Genomic DNA, 15306 nt, shown 5'->3' on the forward strand with positions numbered 1-15306 from the left:
GTCGCACTTACCCTGCTCCTGTGTGTCCCCCTCGCGCTCCTGGGTCTGCCTCCGATGCGCTCCTTCACCTCTGGGTAGGCTGCGAGTGCTCTCCTGATCGCGGCCTACCCTGCACTGAAACCGGGGCCTCAATTTTATCCGGCGCCCGCCCTAGTCACGGGGGGCGGCGCCGGATATGACGTCACGCCGGGGGCGGAACTTCCACCCGCGGCCTAAGCCGAAGCCGCGGGCTAAATTAGACACCGTCCGCCCGCTCGTGCGCTAGAGGCCCCGCTACCCCGGTGATCCGGTCCTTCATGCTGCTTTCCTCACATCCACTGGCGGTACAGGTCCCTTCCTGCCGGACACAGCCACGCGCAGGTACCAGGAGGGAGGAGGGGAGGCGAAGAGGGGAGGCGAAGAGGAGGAGGGAGAGAGGAGGAGGGAGAGAGGAGGAGGGAGAGAGGTGGAGGGAGAGAGGTGGAGGGAGAGAGGCGGGGGGAGGGTGGGGGATAATGGCGCTTGCAGATCGCAGCCCTAGCCCCATTATAACCAGTGGAAAAAACCTCAGGGGACTTCATAGTGTGAGCCCTTACCCTGCTCCTCCAAAAAAAACCGCTGCCCAGGGCCCTCCCCAGCTCCATACCTGCCACTCCAGCCACTCGGTAGCGGCACCTGGGGTATTTAATTTTAGGACGGTGCAGGCACCCCTAGCTCCGTCCGCCTTGTAGGGGCGAGGAGAGGGACCGTCCGCCGCCATGCAGCACCACCGTCTTGCGTTGGTGGAGCAGTGGGGGCCGCACAGACTAGTCTTGTTCCTCTGTGCAAGCCCATGGTTTCAATACCTAGGGGTGGACAGGGCTAAGTCTGGCATAATATCACACGTCGTGGGAAAGGATGCATGGAGGGACACTCGCACTTGCTCGCCCGTTGATGGTTTGGGGAAATCGGATCCTTTCAATAGGATGCGTTGCCCCTGTCTTATCTTCATAAACAAAAGAAAAAAGAAAAATAGATATCTGGGGAAAAGTCCCAGAAATGTCCCTCGGTGCGGGAAAGGATACGCGGAGGCGATACTCAACGCGTGCTCGCCCGTTGATGGTTTGGGGAGATCGGACCCTTTCAATAGGATCCGTCGCCCCTGTCTCCTCTGCATAGCAAGAAAGCAAAAAAAAAAAAAAATAGTCTGGAGAGATCCAGACTGCGTGTGCCTCCATAGGACACTAAGCAAAAAACTGGTTTCCGCCCGCAATCGGGGAGAGGGTGTATGCGGCGGAGGAGGAGCTAACTTTTTTTTTGTATACTTAGTGTCAGCCTTCAGACGGCAGTAGCATACACCCACAGTACCTGTGTCCCCCAATGAGACGAAGGAGACAGCTGCCGGCGCGCGGAGAGGTGAGTGTGGCCACTGTGCCAGTGAAGCTGCTGTGGTGTGAGTGTTTTAATGATGGGGAGAGGGCCAATGAAGGTAGTGACAGGGAAAAGGCCAATGATGGGAGTGATGGGGAGAGGGCTAATGATGGGAGTGATGGGGAGAGGGCCAATGATGGGTGTGATGGGAGAGGGCCAATGAAGGGAGTGATGGGGAGAGGGCCAATGACGGGATGAATGGGGAGAGGGCTAATGATGGGAGTGATGGGGAGAGGGCCAATGATGGGAGTGATGGGAGAGGGCCAATGATGGGAGTGATGGGGAGAGAGCTAATGACGGGATGAATGGGGAGAGGGCTAATGATGGGAGTGATGTGAGAGGGCCAATGATGGGAGTGATGGTGAGAGGGCCAATGATGGGAGTGATGGGGAGAGGGCCAATGATGGGAGTGATGGGGAGAGGGCCAATGATGGGAGTGATGGGGAGAGGGCCAATGATGGGCGTGATGGGGAGAGGGCTAATGATGGGATGAATGGGGAGACGGGCTAATGATGGGAGTGATGGGGAGAGGGCCCATGATGGGAGTGATGGGGAGAGGGCAAGTGATGGGGAGAGTGCCAATGATGGCGGTGATGGGGAGTGGGCCATTGATGGGAGTGATGGGGAGAGGGCCAATGATGGGAGTGATGGGAAGAGGGCAACGATGGGATTGATGGGGAGAGGGCTAATGATGGGATGAATGGGGAGAGGGCTAATGATGGGAGTGATGGGGAGAGGGTTAATGATGGGAGTGATGGTGAGAGGGCCAATGATGGGAGTGATGGGGAGAGGGCCAATGATGGGAGTGATGGGGAGAGGGCCAATGATGGGAGTGATGGGGAGAGGGCCAATGATGGAGAGTGACAATGATGGCGGTGATGGGGAGAGGGCCAATGATGGGAGTGATGGGGATAGGGTCAATGATGGGAGTGATGGGGAGAGGGCCAATGATGGGAGTGATAGGGAGAGGGCCAATGAAGGGAGTGATGGGGAGAGAGCCAGTGATGGGGAGAGTGCCAATGATGGCGGTGATAGGGAGAGAGGGCCAATGATGGGAGTGATGGAGAGAGGGCCAATGATGGGAGTGAAGGGGAGAGGGCCAATGATGGGAGTGATGGGGAGAGGGCAACAATGGTGGTGGGGGAGAGAGCAATGATGGGGTGATGGGGAGAAGGAAATGATGGAGGTGGTGGAATGGGCAATTTCTACATGAAGGGGATCATGATGGGGCATATTTCAACATGAAGGGGATCATGATGGGGCATATGTCTGCATGAAGGGGATCATGATGGGGCATATTTCTGCATTAAGGGGATCATGATGGGGCATTTCTACATGAAGGGGATCGTGATGGGGCATATTACTACAAGAAGGGGACAATGATGGAGCATATTACTACAAGAAGGGGATCATGATGGGGCATGTGGCACGTGTTGGTACTTCGTCAAAAATAAAAAAATAATTTGGTTTTAGGTTGCAGTTTGGGCACTCGGTCTCAGAAAGGTTCGCCATCACTGCCTTAGGGTATCAGACACCAGGAGGTGTCACTACTCTGACAACCTGATGAGTTCCTGAAGGCCAATGATGACCACACAGTTACATCGGTCTTGTCTGGCACAGATTTGTCTCTCTAAGGAACAAATTATCAGTCATGGTGATATAAACATAGTGCCCTGTTATGAATTGGTCACCGAGGAGAAAAAACAACACAAGCTAAGTCTCAGAAAACCAGAGAGGTTGGTAACTGTTATGATTGAGTCACCGTAGGAGGCAGACACAAAAATAGAAGCTACGTCCAGAAAACCAGAGAAGTTGGCAACTATCAGATTGCAGACCCCTGAACCTATCAACACAACTAGCAGTAGCCGTGGGGGGTTCCTACGATGCCCTAGACCCCTCGATCACAGCCGGAGCGCTAAATAGCCTAAAGACAGAAAAGGAAATCTAAATTGCCCAAGAGCAGACCCCAAAGTAAAAGGCAGCCCCCAACATATAATGACGGTGAAGCTAGATGAAAAAACACTCACACAGATAGAAAGATAGGCTGAGCAAACGATGGGGCCCAAGCTAGCTAAACAGAACAGGAAAGGAAGGTTGCTGTCTGCAATCTGCCAAAACCCTATCAAAGACATAAGCCAACAAGCTGATATGAAAAAGACCCTGAAGCAGCTAGGCTTCAAAAACTAAATCAGCACTCAGGTATTTTCAGAAGACAGAGCTAAAGGAATTCAGCACACCCCAGCAGGGAATGGCAGAAATCCAGAAAAACAAAGCAAAACAAAGACTAAGCACAAATGAAAAAAGCCGAGCAGAAAACTTAGCTTTAGAGGAGCAGGAATTCAGACTGGTCTCCAAGGATCCCACAGAGAAATCACCCGCAGGGCAGAAGGCAGTCGGCAGCCTTATATCCAGTCAGTAACTCCACTCAGCCAGTCATCATCATCAGACTCAGGTGTTTGATAATCAGGCTCACTACCTTTCTTTACCAGAAGAGGGAGTTCCTCGGGCCTCAGTAGTGAAGGGGAAAATGAACTCACAACAGGTAACTATACAGATTGCAGATCCCTGATCCTAACCACACAACTAGCAGCAGTCGTGGAGCGTACCTACGATGAATCTAGACGCCTCATCACAACCGGAGGACAACATAAGCCTAAAGCAAGAAAAGGGGAAAACTAACTGCTCCAGAGCAGACCCCAAAGGAAAGACAGCCCCCACACATGTATTGACAGTGAAACAAGATGAAAACACAAACACAGACAGGAAAATAGGCTGAGCAAACGATGGGGCCCAAACTAACTAGAAAGGACAGGAAAGGAAAGACACTGTCTGCAATCTGCCAAAAAACCCTACAAAAATAATGTCCAACACTTCTGATAGCAAAATTAACCCTGAAGTCACTAGACTTCTCCCTCTATATCAGCACTCTGAAATATTCTGAGACAGAGCAAAAAGAGGCCAATCTTATAAGGGACAAAAAAGGCAAATTGGCAAATACAGATAAATAAGAGTGGAAATTCAGCACAGCCCCAGCCGGAGGTGGCTGACCACACAAAAAACTGAATAGACCAACAAAAGCAAGTGTGAACATTAGCAAAAAAAACTTAGCTTGAGAAGACTGGAACAGAGCTGAAGTCCAAGACCTGAGAAGCAGACTGAATCACCAGCACCAGGATAGGGCGTCGGCTGTCTTATATCCAGTCTGATACTCCAGAGATCCAATCGTCATCCTCATCATCAGGTGGCAGATCACTACCAATTAAACCAACCTCACTACCTCCTGTCACCACCAGAGGGAGAACGGAAGGAGAACTCTCAACTGGTGGAGCAGAAAATGAGTTCACAACAGTACCCCCCCTTGAGGAGGGGTCATCGAACCCTCATCCACGCCACCAGGCCGATCAGGATGGGCCCGGTGAAAAGCACGAACCAATTTATTGGCATGAATATCAGAGGCAGAGACCCAAGAATTATCCTCCTGGCCACAACCCTTCCATTTGACCAAATACTGGAGTCTCCGTCTAACCAAATGAGAATCCAATATTTTCTCTACCTCATATTCCACATTGCCTTTAACCAATACAGGGTCAGGAGGTGCCGCCACAGGAACTACTGGCTCAACAAACCTCTGCAACAGTGATTTGTGAAATACGTTATGGATCTTGAACGTAACTGGAAGAGACAATCGAAAAGAAACAGGATTAAGAATCCCAAAATCTTATAAGGTCCAATAAATCTTGGCTTAAATTTTGGAGATGCAACCTTCATAGGAATATTCTTAGACGACAACCAAACCATATCACTCACTTTAAACCGGGGACCAATGGTCCTATGCCGGTTGGAAAAACGCTGGGCCTTTTCCTGAGAGAGTGACAACTTATCCACCACTTGGTCCCATATCTGCTGCATTCTCTCAACCACAGTGGCCACACCTGGACAGGACGAAGATTCCACTTGCCCTGAAGAGAATCGAGGATGAAACCCAAAATTACAGAAAAAGGGTGACATCAAAGTGGCAGAACTAGCTCTATTGTTCAGCGCAAATTCAGCCAAGGGCAAAAATGAGACCCAATCATCTTGATCAGCAGATATAAAACATCTTAAATAAGACTCCAGGGTCTGGTTTGTTCTCTCAGTCTGCCCATTGGTCTGGGGATGAAACGCGGAGGAGAAGGATAACTGAATTTCCAGATTGGAATAAAAGGCTTTCCAGAATCTGGAAACAAACTGGACTCCTCTATCGGACACAATGTTCTCAGGAATCCAATGTAACCGAACCACCTGTTGTAAAAACAAGGGTAATAACTCAGCAGAAGATGGCAACTTTGGGAGTGGTACAAGATGGACCATCTTCGAAAATCTATCACAAATCACCCAGATAAGTCATTCTCTGACAGACAGGAAGATCAGAAATAAAATCCATTGAGATATCGGTCCATGGCCTCTTGGGCACCGGCAGGGGAATCAGCAACCCACTAGAACGAGAACAGGGTTTAGACCGAGAACAAGTCCCACAAGACTGTACAAAATTCCTGACATCACGAGATAAGGTAGGCCACCAAAAAGACCGACTCACCAAATCTCTGGTACCAAAAATACCTGGATGACCAGCCAATGCCGAGCAATGAATTTCAGACATCACTCTCTTTGTCCACTGGTCAGGAACATACAATTTTCCCATAGGGCAACGCTCAAGTTTATCCTCCTGAAATTCCTCCAGGGCGCGTCTCAAATCGGGCAAAATGGCAGAAAGAACTACCCCCTCACCTAGGATAGTAGTAGGCTCGGTCACATTAAGAGAATCAGCAAAGAAACTCCTAGAAAGGGCGTCAGCCTTAACATTCTTAGTGCCCGGAAGAAAAGAGACGACAAAATTAAAACGCATGAAAAACAAGGCCCATCTAGCCTGTCGAGGATTCAAGTGATTGGCCGACTCCAGATAAATCAGATTCTTGTGATCGGTGAGGACCACAACTTGATGTCTAGCTCCCTCCAACCAATGTCTCCACTCCTCAAATGCCCATTTCATGGCCAACAATTCCCGATTCCCCACGTCATAGTTGCGTTCAAATGGGGAGAACTTTTGAGAAAAGAAGGCACAGGGATTCATCTTAGAAGTCACAGGGTCTTTTTGGGACAACACAGCTCCTGCACCAATCTCAGAAGCGTCTACCTCCACTTGAAATGGAAGTGAGACATCAGGTTGCCGTAAAACTGGAACTGAAGTAAATCTCCGCTTAAGCTCCTGAAATGCTGAGATAGCCTCAGGAGACCAATTCAGCACATCAGCTCCCTTCTTGGTCAGATCAGTAAGTGGTTTGACAATACCAGAAAAATTACCTATAAATTTACGATAGAAATTAGCAAAACCAAAAAACTTCTGGAGAGCCTTCAAAAAGTAGGCTGAACCCAATCATAAATGGCCTGTACCTTGGCCGGGTCCATTTCAATAGTCGATGGAGATAAGATAAATCCCAAAAAAGAAATCCTCTGTACACCAAAGAGACATTTCGATCCCTTAACAAACAGGGAATTCTCCCTCAAAATCTTGAACACAGTCCGGACATGTTCCACATGAGAATCCCAATCACTAGAAAAGATCAAAATATCATCCAGGTAGATGATCAAAAACTTGTCCACAAAGTCATGGAAAATATCATTCATAAAGGACTGGAAGACAGAAGGGGCATTAGTGAGCCCAAAAGGCATCACCAGGTACTCAAAATGTCCCTCCGGAGTATTAAACGCCATCTTCCATTCATCCCCATGCTTGATGCGAATAAGATTATACGCCCCCCTGAGGTCAAGCTTAGTAAACCAGCAGGCACTCTTAACTCTGGAGAATAAATCAGACATCAGAGGTAACGGATACTGATATTTAACCGTCATCTTGTTAAGGGAACTGTGAGGAACTGAAATACTTTCCCAGCACAGATGACTAGTTACCTCAATTTATGTTGTATTTACATGCAATCACCTTATCTGGTGGGGGAATATGTGCCTTTCTTTCTCTCGGCAGGGGGGCCACTTGGGTTCACACCACTCCAGACTGGCCGGAGACTTCACTGGCTGTGAATTCAATGTACATTGGTGAAGGGGGTTGGAATGTTGGATTTGGTTAGGGGGTTGGGAGTAGAGTTGAGAGACTTGATGGGGAAGTGCAGTTGTGTCTGGGGATCTGAAGCGAAAGGAGCAGAGTAAGGCTGTGTGCACACGCTGCGGAAAAGGTGCGGATTCATCCGCGCGGATTTTGTACAATCCGCAGGTGAAACCGCAGGTCAAAAGACCTGCGGTTTTACCTGCGGATTGCTCTGCGGTTTTGCCCTGCGGTTTTTCATCTCCTCAATGGAGGAGATGGCAAACCGCAGGAGAATCCGCAGAAAGAATTGACATGTCAATTCTTTCTGCGGATTGAAAACCGCAGATAATCCGCGCGGAAAATTCCGCACCGTCTGCACTGCGGTTTTTGATTCCCATAGGGAATCATTGTACTGTACACCGCAGCAGAAACTGCTGCGGGTCCGCAGCGGCCAAAACCGCTGCGGAACCGCAGCAAAATCCGCAGCGTGTGTACACAGCCTTAAGGCCGCTCCTGGAACCCATGAATGGACTATAGAACTTAGAACTAAGTTTTCTCGGGCTTCGGTCGTGAGATCTACATTCTCCTAGGAATTATCCCATGGAATATTTTTACCGACTTGTTGCTGATCTCGTGGACTGGGGCATTACATTGGGGTCATCTACCTGGACTTGCTAAAAATGCTGGTATGGATACAAATAAAACTTGTTGCATCGTTAACCTGCCTAGGTGATTACTAACACCCACAACTCTAGTTCTTCACAAGTGGTGGCAGCGGTGGGATCACCTATCTCTGAACAGCGTAACAGAGAAAGTTACTGATGGTGACTTAGCAAAAGAGATGGCAGACTCCATCTACAAGAGACTCAAGTAGGAGCAGCTGAGAGCCCTGTGCTCTGGGAGAGCGCTGGAGTGGTCGATGGCGGACAACCGGATGGCCCTAATACAACGCTTGGACGAGTGGGATCGAGAACACCCATAGGAGGAGATCAGTCCAGATGTAGAAGAGGACAGCCCAGTGGACGGACAACAGCTGCGGGCAATCATTCCGATGGCAGAGGATCGATTGACCGAGTTGGGGCGGGTTCTAACTGCGCTAGGAGAGCGGGCCACAGAAAGAGAACGGGCGGCTGTGGTAAGCAAATATCTGGGTGTCCATGTAGCCGTAACCCCAACCACCCTATGAGCAGATGACAGTGGATAACGGGAGAGAGGGACCCGCATCTTTGAGGTACTGGGACATGCCACAGTTTAATGAAGACACCACTGGTATTGATGACCATCTTCGATTATTTGAGAACCTCTGCCTGCTTCATGAGGTGTCCATTGAGGACTGGCCGAGATTTTTGAGTGTTGGCCTGACCGGGAAAACCAGAGAAGCTTTAATAACTTGTCTTATGGGGATCAGAGGTGTTACGCTACCATTCGCAGCGCATTACTGGAGAGGTATGCCGTCACACCTGAAACCTACCGGAGGAAGTTTCGGGAGACTGAAAAGCCCAATGCACATACACACCGGGAGTTTGCCAACACAGTACGTACAGCATGTGCTCGGTGAATCGAAGGACTGGGAGCTCGGGAAGCTGAACATGTCTTGGATATATTCATGCGGGAGCAATTTATGTCCAAGCTCCCACATGACATAAAGGAATGGGTGGCGGATAGAAAACCACGGAGTCTGGAGGAGGCTGCAAGATTGGCTGATGATTGGTCTGCCAATCGTCCAGGGCGGTGTGGGAGAACAGCTCCGGCAAGTCGGGAACAGGGGCTTCCCGAGAGGCCAGCGAGACCCATGGTCCAGCGAGAGGAGGAACTGCGAGGATTTCGTACTCTACAAAGAGGGGGAGGTCTCCAAAAACCCCATGTACGGTCAGCATCAGGGCGAGGGGGATTAAGCTGCCATAGCTGTGGACGCATGGGACACTTCGCCAGGGAATACCGGGCCCATTCGGGTCCACGTCATCCGCATTTCCAACCTGTGAACAGTGTACTGCAATGGGGCTGGAATGCTGGGGGTGAGAAAAGAGGGGGAGGTCCCCCAAAAAACACCAAGTACGGCCCACATCAGGGAGAGGTGGATTAAGCTGCCATAACTGCGGACGCAGGGGACACTTCGCCAAGGAATGCCAGGCACATTCGAGTCCACGTAGCTGGAGGAGAATCTCTGAACATTCGGACAGCCCGACTACATTTAGACTGGGGACACAGCAAGGGAATGGTGGATGTGGGGGTAGTGCGACACCTACCTGTGGATGTGTTGCTGGGCAACAACTTAGGAGCAGGGTTGGTGTGCCACTGGACCAGTGTCGCAACCCGAAGCCAAGGACTCATTCCCGCTGCATCAGAAGACCTCGACATGCCAAATAACCTCCCGCCAGTGTGGGAGAGACCACGGCAATGCTGATGGACTATCGAGACAGACGGAGGAAGCCACAAACTCTGGTAATTGTCGTCAGAAGAAGGATAGTCAATTTCATGAATTGGAGCCCAATACTTGCCGTGCTGGAAAAGTGGGGGAGGAATGTGAGGAACTGAAATACTTTCCCAGCACAGCTGACTAGTTACCTCAATTTATGTTGTATTTACATGAATCACCTTATCTGGTTGGGGAATATGTGCCTTTCTTTCTCTCGGCAGGGTGGCCACTTGGGTTCACACCACTCCAGACTGGCCGGAGACTTCACTGGCTGTGAATTCAATGTACATTGGTGAAGGGGGTTGGAATGTTGGATTTGGTTAGGGGGTTGGGAGTAGAGTTGAGAGACTTGATGAGGGAGTGCAGTTGTGTCTGGGGATCTGAAGCGAAAGGAGCAGAGGTAAGGCCGCTCCTGGAACCCATGAATGGACTATAGAACTTGGAACTAAGTTTTCTCGGGCTTCGGTCGTGAGATTTACATTCTCCTAGGAATTATCCCATGGAATATTTTTACCGACTTGTTGCTGATCTCGTGGACTGGGGCATTACATTGGGGTCATCTACCTGGACTTGCTAAAAATGCTGGTATGGATACAAATAAAACTTGTTGCATCGTTAACCTGCCTAGGTGATTACTAACACCCACAACTCTAGATCTTCACAGGAACGATAATCAATACACGGTCTTAATGAACCATCTTTCTTAGCCACAAAAAAAAAACCGGAGCCTAAAGGTGATGAGGATGGTCTAATATGACCCTTCTCCAACGACTCCTTAATATAGGATCACATAGCATCATGTTCGGGTACTGATAAGTTGAAAAGCCGACCCTTGGGAAATTTACACCCAGGCATCAACTCAATTGCACAGTCATAACTCCTATGAGGAGGCAAAGACTCAGACTTACTCTCACTAAATACATCAGAGAAATCGGCCACATAATCAGGAATATCATGAGGCTGAGAAGAGGTGGAGAAAACAGAAGTGTCCCTAAGAACACACTGACAACCCCAACTCACCACAGACACAGATTTCCAATCCAAAACTGGGTTATGAGTTTGCAACCAGGGGAAACCCAGAACAATAGTATCATGCAAATTATGCAGCACCAAAAATTTACAACTTTCTTGGTGGTCTGGGGCAACTCGCATTATCACCTGGGTCCAAAACTGAGGTTTATTCTCCGTCAAAGGAGTAGCATCAATACCCCTCAAAGGAATAGGCGTCTGCAGAGACGTCATGGAAAAACCACAACGTTTAGCAAAGTCCAAATCCATCAGATTCAGAGCTGCTCCTGAATCCACAAAAGCCTTAGTGGAAAACGTGGATAAGGAGCAGATCAGAGTAATTGCCAAAAGGAACTTAGGTTGTACACTGCCCACAGCAAATGTGTGTGCAAAACGTTTCTCTCGTTTAGGGCAGACAGAAATAGTATGAGAGGCGTCTCCACAGAAAAAACACAGCTTATTACGCCTTCTAAACTCCTGACGGTGCGCCCTAGACAAAACCCCATCACATTGCATAGGTTCCGACATTCGTTCAAAAGGTGGCAGCGCCTCCCGTGTAGTTTTACGTTCACGTAAACACCGATCAACTTGAATGGCTAATGACATAGAACCATCCAGACAGGGGGAACAGGAAATCCCACCATAACATCTTTTACGGTCTCTGATAACCCCCTCCGAAAGAGAGCTGCCAATGCACTATCATTCCATGTAGTAAGGACCGCCCACTTTCGGAATTTTTGACAGTATAACTCTGCAGAATCCTGACACTGGTTTAATGCCAACAGGGTTCTCTCAGCTTGATCAACGGCATTAGGTTCATCATACAACAACCCCAAGGCTTGAAAAAATGCATCCACATTAGTCAGAATAGGATTTTCAGGTGTCAGAGAAAAAGCCCAATCCTGGGGATCGCCGTGCAGCAAGGAGAAGACAATTTTAACCTGCTGCACAGAGCTCCCCGATGAGTTAGGCTTCAAGGCCAGAAATAATTTACAATTATTCTTAAAATTAAGAAATTTAGACAGATCCCCAGAAAACACAGGAGTAGGGATCTTGGGTTCAGCAGCATGTGACTGAATGAGGTAGGTGGAAATTCCCTGTACTTCAGCAGCAAGTTGCTCCACACGATCGGAAAGTTGCTTAATCTCCATTAGGGAAAAAAAAAATTCTCCTACGGCCCCAGAGAAAAAGATACATAAAAAAAAAAAATTGACACTTTTTTTTTTAAAACAATTTTTTCCTGCTTTTGAGTACCCTAGAATCTGTGGCTGCTGATTCTGTTATGAATGGGTCACCGAGGAGAAAAAACAACACAAGCCAAGTCTCAGAAAACCAGAGAGGTTGGTAACTATGCAGATTGCAGATCCCTGATCCTAACCACACAACTAGCAGCAGTCGTGGAGCGTACCTACGATGAATCTAGATGCCTCGTCACAACCGGAGGACTACATAAGCATAAAGCAAGAAAAGGGGAAAACTAACTGCCCCAGAGCAGACCCCAAAGGAAAGACAGCCCCCACACATGTACTGACGGTGAAACAAGATGAAAACACAAACACAGGCAGGAAAATAGGCTGAGCAAACGATGGGGCCCAAACTAACTAGAAAGGACAGGAAAGGAAAGACACTGTCTGCAATCTGCCAAAAAACCCTACAAAAATAATGTCCAACACTTCTGATAGCAAAATTAACCCTGAAGTCACTAGACTTCTCCCACTATATCAGCACTCTGAAATATTCTGAGACAGAGCAAAAAGAGGCCAATCTAATAAGGGACAAAAAAGGCAAATACAGATAAATAAGAGTGGAAATTCAGCACAGCCCCAGCCGGGGCTGGCTGACCACACAAAAAACTGAATAGACCAACGAAAGCAAGTGTGAACATTAGCAAAAAACTTAGCTTGAGAAGACTGGAACAGAGCTAAAGTCCAAGACCTGAGAAGCAGACTGAATCACCTGCACCAGGATAGGGCGTCGGCTGTCTTATATCCAATCTGATACTCCAGAGATCCAATAGTCATCCTCATCATCAGGTGGCAGATCACTACCAATTAAAGCAACCTCACTACCTCCTGTCACCACCAGAGGGAGAACGGAAGGAGAACCTCAACTGGTGGAGAAGAAAATGAGTTCACAACAGTGCCCCTCAATTTCCAAAAGTCGCTTGCCTGTAGTTTCACAAAAAGCATAAAAATTCTGCAGGATCTGTAGAAGCGTACTAAGTCAGTGACACTAGCCATGCACTCAGCACTTCCCAATCAGAATTTCATCCTGTACATCGCATTTACGGATTGATCCCACACACAGCTACAGCTGCTTTAAAGAAAAAAAAAAATGATGAAATGTCCTTACCAATTTTCCAGCACTCACGTTTGAAAGGTCCAGATCACTACTGCTCCTTGCGCCCCCCGCAGGGTTTACAGTGCAAGTGACCTCAGACTTTCGCATCTTTGACACTGGGTCCAGAAACACAACCGGGATGTCCAGGCAGGGCAGTGGCGGGGTCGTCGGTGGTGGGAATGTTCCGGGGCTCTTTAACTCCTCTAAAGCCCTGTGGACCGTAAACTGCAAGGAAAAGCAACAGCGTAAAGTCACAAATGTTAGGGAATTCCCATCTTATTTTCTTATGGCAGACAGTTGGCATGGTTTACTTTTTTTTATCATTTTACATACAATACACTTATTTGAGTTAACTCCTTAGTGACCGGACAAAATTTTTGAAATCTGACCAGTGTCACTTGACGTGGTAATAACTGGATCACTTGACGTGGTAATAACTGGAACGCTTCAACAGATCTCATTGATTCCGAGACTGTTCTTTTGTGGCGCATTGTACTTTATTACAATGGTAAATTGAGGTTGATATTTTTGGCGTTTAATCAGAAATTTTACAAAAATTTCAAAAAATCTGCAAAAAATCAAACTTTAAGTGATTTTCCCTATAATCCAGACAGTCACACCACACAAAAACATTAGTAAATTACATTTCCATCACGTCTGCTTCACGTCAGCGCCATTTGTGAAATGTTTTATTTTGCTCGCGTTTTAAAAATGGAGCAGTAATTTTTCATTTTTTTCAAGGAAATTCGCAAAACTTATTTTTTTATTGACCTATTAAAGTTTTGAAGTGACTTTGGGGGTCCTATATATTGGAAACCCCCCCAAATTGATACCATTTTAAAAACAGCACCCCTCAATGTATTCAAAATTGCTTTCAGGTAGTTCATTAACCCTTCAGGTGCTTGTCAGTAATTAATGCAAAGTGGCATGACAGGAATGAAACATGTTATTTTTAACAACTAAAGCCTTTCATACTTCAGTTTTTTTCACGTCAGTCATAATCTGCCAATTTTTGAAAAAAACGGATCTGCCAAAAAAAGGGCGGATCCGTTTTATCCCCCATAGACTTACATTATTGGCGGATCTTGACTGACGGTCGCCCGTCACCCCCGTTTTCTGACGGATCCATCAAAATTTTTCTGGCTCCCGGGCGGGGATGAGACGGACACTGCAACGTTTTTTCTTCTTGACGGTCCGCTATTTTCATGTGCGCATGCCCGCAATTTTAACCCTGTAATGCCGTTCCAGGATCGTAGTCTCTCTCTCTCCCCCCTGCGGTTCCTTTTCGCCGGATCCGTCAAAAGACAGGTCCGGTGACACCCGTTGATCTCACAACGATCACCGATCCGTTTTCCGCCATTTTCGCGGATAACAACAGACAGACAACAACAGAAGTGTGAAACCCATGTCCACTATGCATCCACAGACTCCCGTGGAGACGGACATGCGTTGTGTCTCTCCAGACCGCAGCATGTCTACTTATCCTGCGAGACCTCGAGGTGTGCCCCCATCTATCAGACATTTATGGGACATCCTGTATACACGCTGCAGTTGTTTAGATGGGAAAAACCCTCCATTGGCTGCTTCTTTTGAGATCCAGACAGAAATTAGAGGCAGAAATAGGCTGTTATCTAATTTACACATTGGGAAGATCATGTTCTGTAACATAAATGTGGCAGATAGGAAACTGTGGTCCCCCATAGCTCAGAAACTAAAGACCAGTTATACAGCTAGGCCTTAAAAAATTGGTTTACTACAAAATTCTTAATAAAAAAAAAGGTTAAATGTTAAGTTTTAATAAATGAGGCAAAATCCTTTTGGTTACATTTATTTTACAGGGAACCTGTCAGAACACATTTTTTCCATTTGGACGTAGAAGTACACTGTACATGGCCTCGTCCTCTGGTAACAATGATTTTTTTTTTTGTAGATTTAATGTGTTAGTCATGAGAAATCTAGTGTACACACTATATGCAAATCAGGCTGGAAGTGCACTGGGGGCATCACTGCACTTGGACTGCTTCTTCGCAGTGCACTTCCAGCGTGATTTCTATATGGCTTCTGCAACTAGATT

General features: G+C 47.7%; 1 protein-coding gene across 2 annotated transcripts in view; it reads right to left on the reverse strand.

Moving 5' to 3' along the window:
- The window catches only part of SCAPER (S-phase cyclin A associated protein in the ER), a 404857-nt gene that overhangs the window by 259360 nt on the left and 130191 nt on the right, over positions 1 to 15306 (reverse strand). Inside the window, exon 9 of one of the 2 annotated variants that reach the window (XM_073579348.1) lies at positions 13263 to 13457. In XM_073579348.1, coding sequence (XP_073435449.1) covers positions 13263 to 13457 — 195 coding nt within the window. Of the gene's footprint in view, positions 1 to 13244; positions 13458 to 15306 lie in introns of both variants that reach the window. The other variant, XM_073579347.1, reaches the window with a different exon arrangement.

Source organism: Dendrobates tinctorius, unplaced genomic scaffold (assembly GCF_039654945.1).
Source record: "Dendrobates tinctorius isolate UK_male_01 unplaced genomic scaffold, ASM3965494v1 ptg000062l, whole genome shotgun sequence".
In the NCBI taxonomy this organism is placed as follows: Eukaryota; Metazoa; Chordata; class Amphibia; order Anura; family Dendrobatidae; genus Dendrobates; species Dendrobates tinctorius.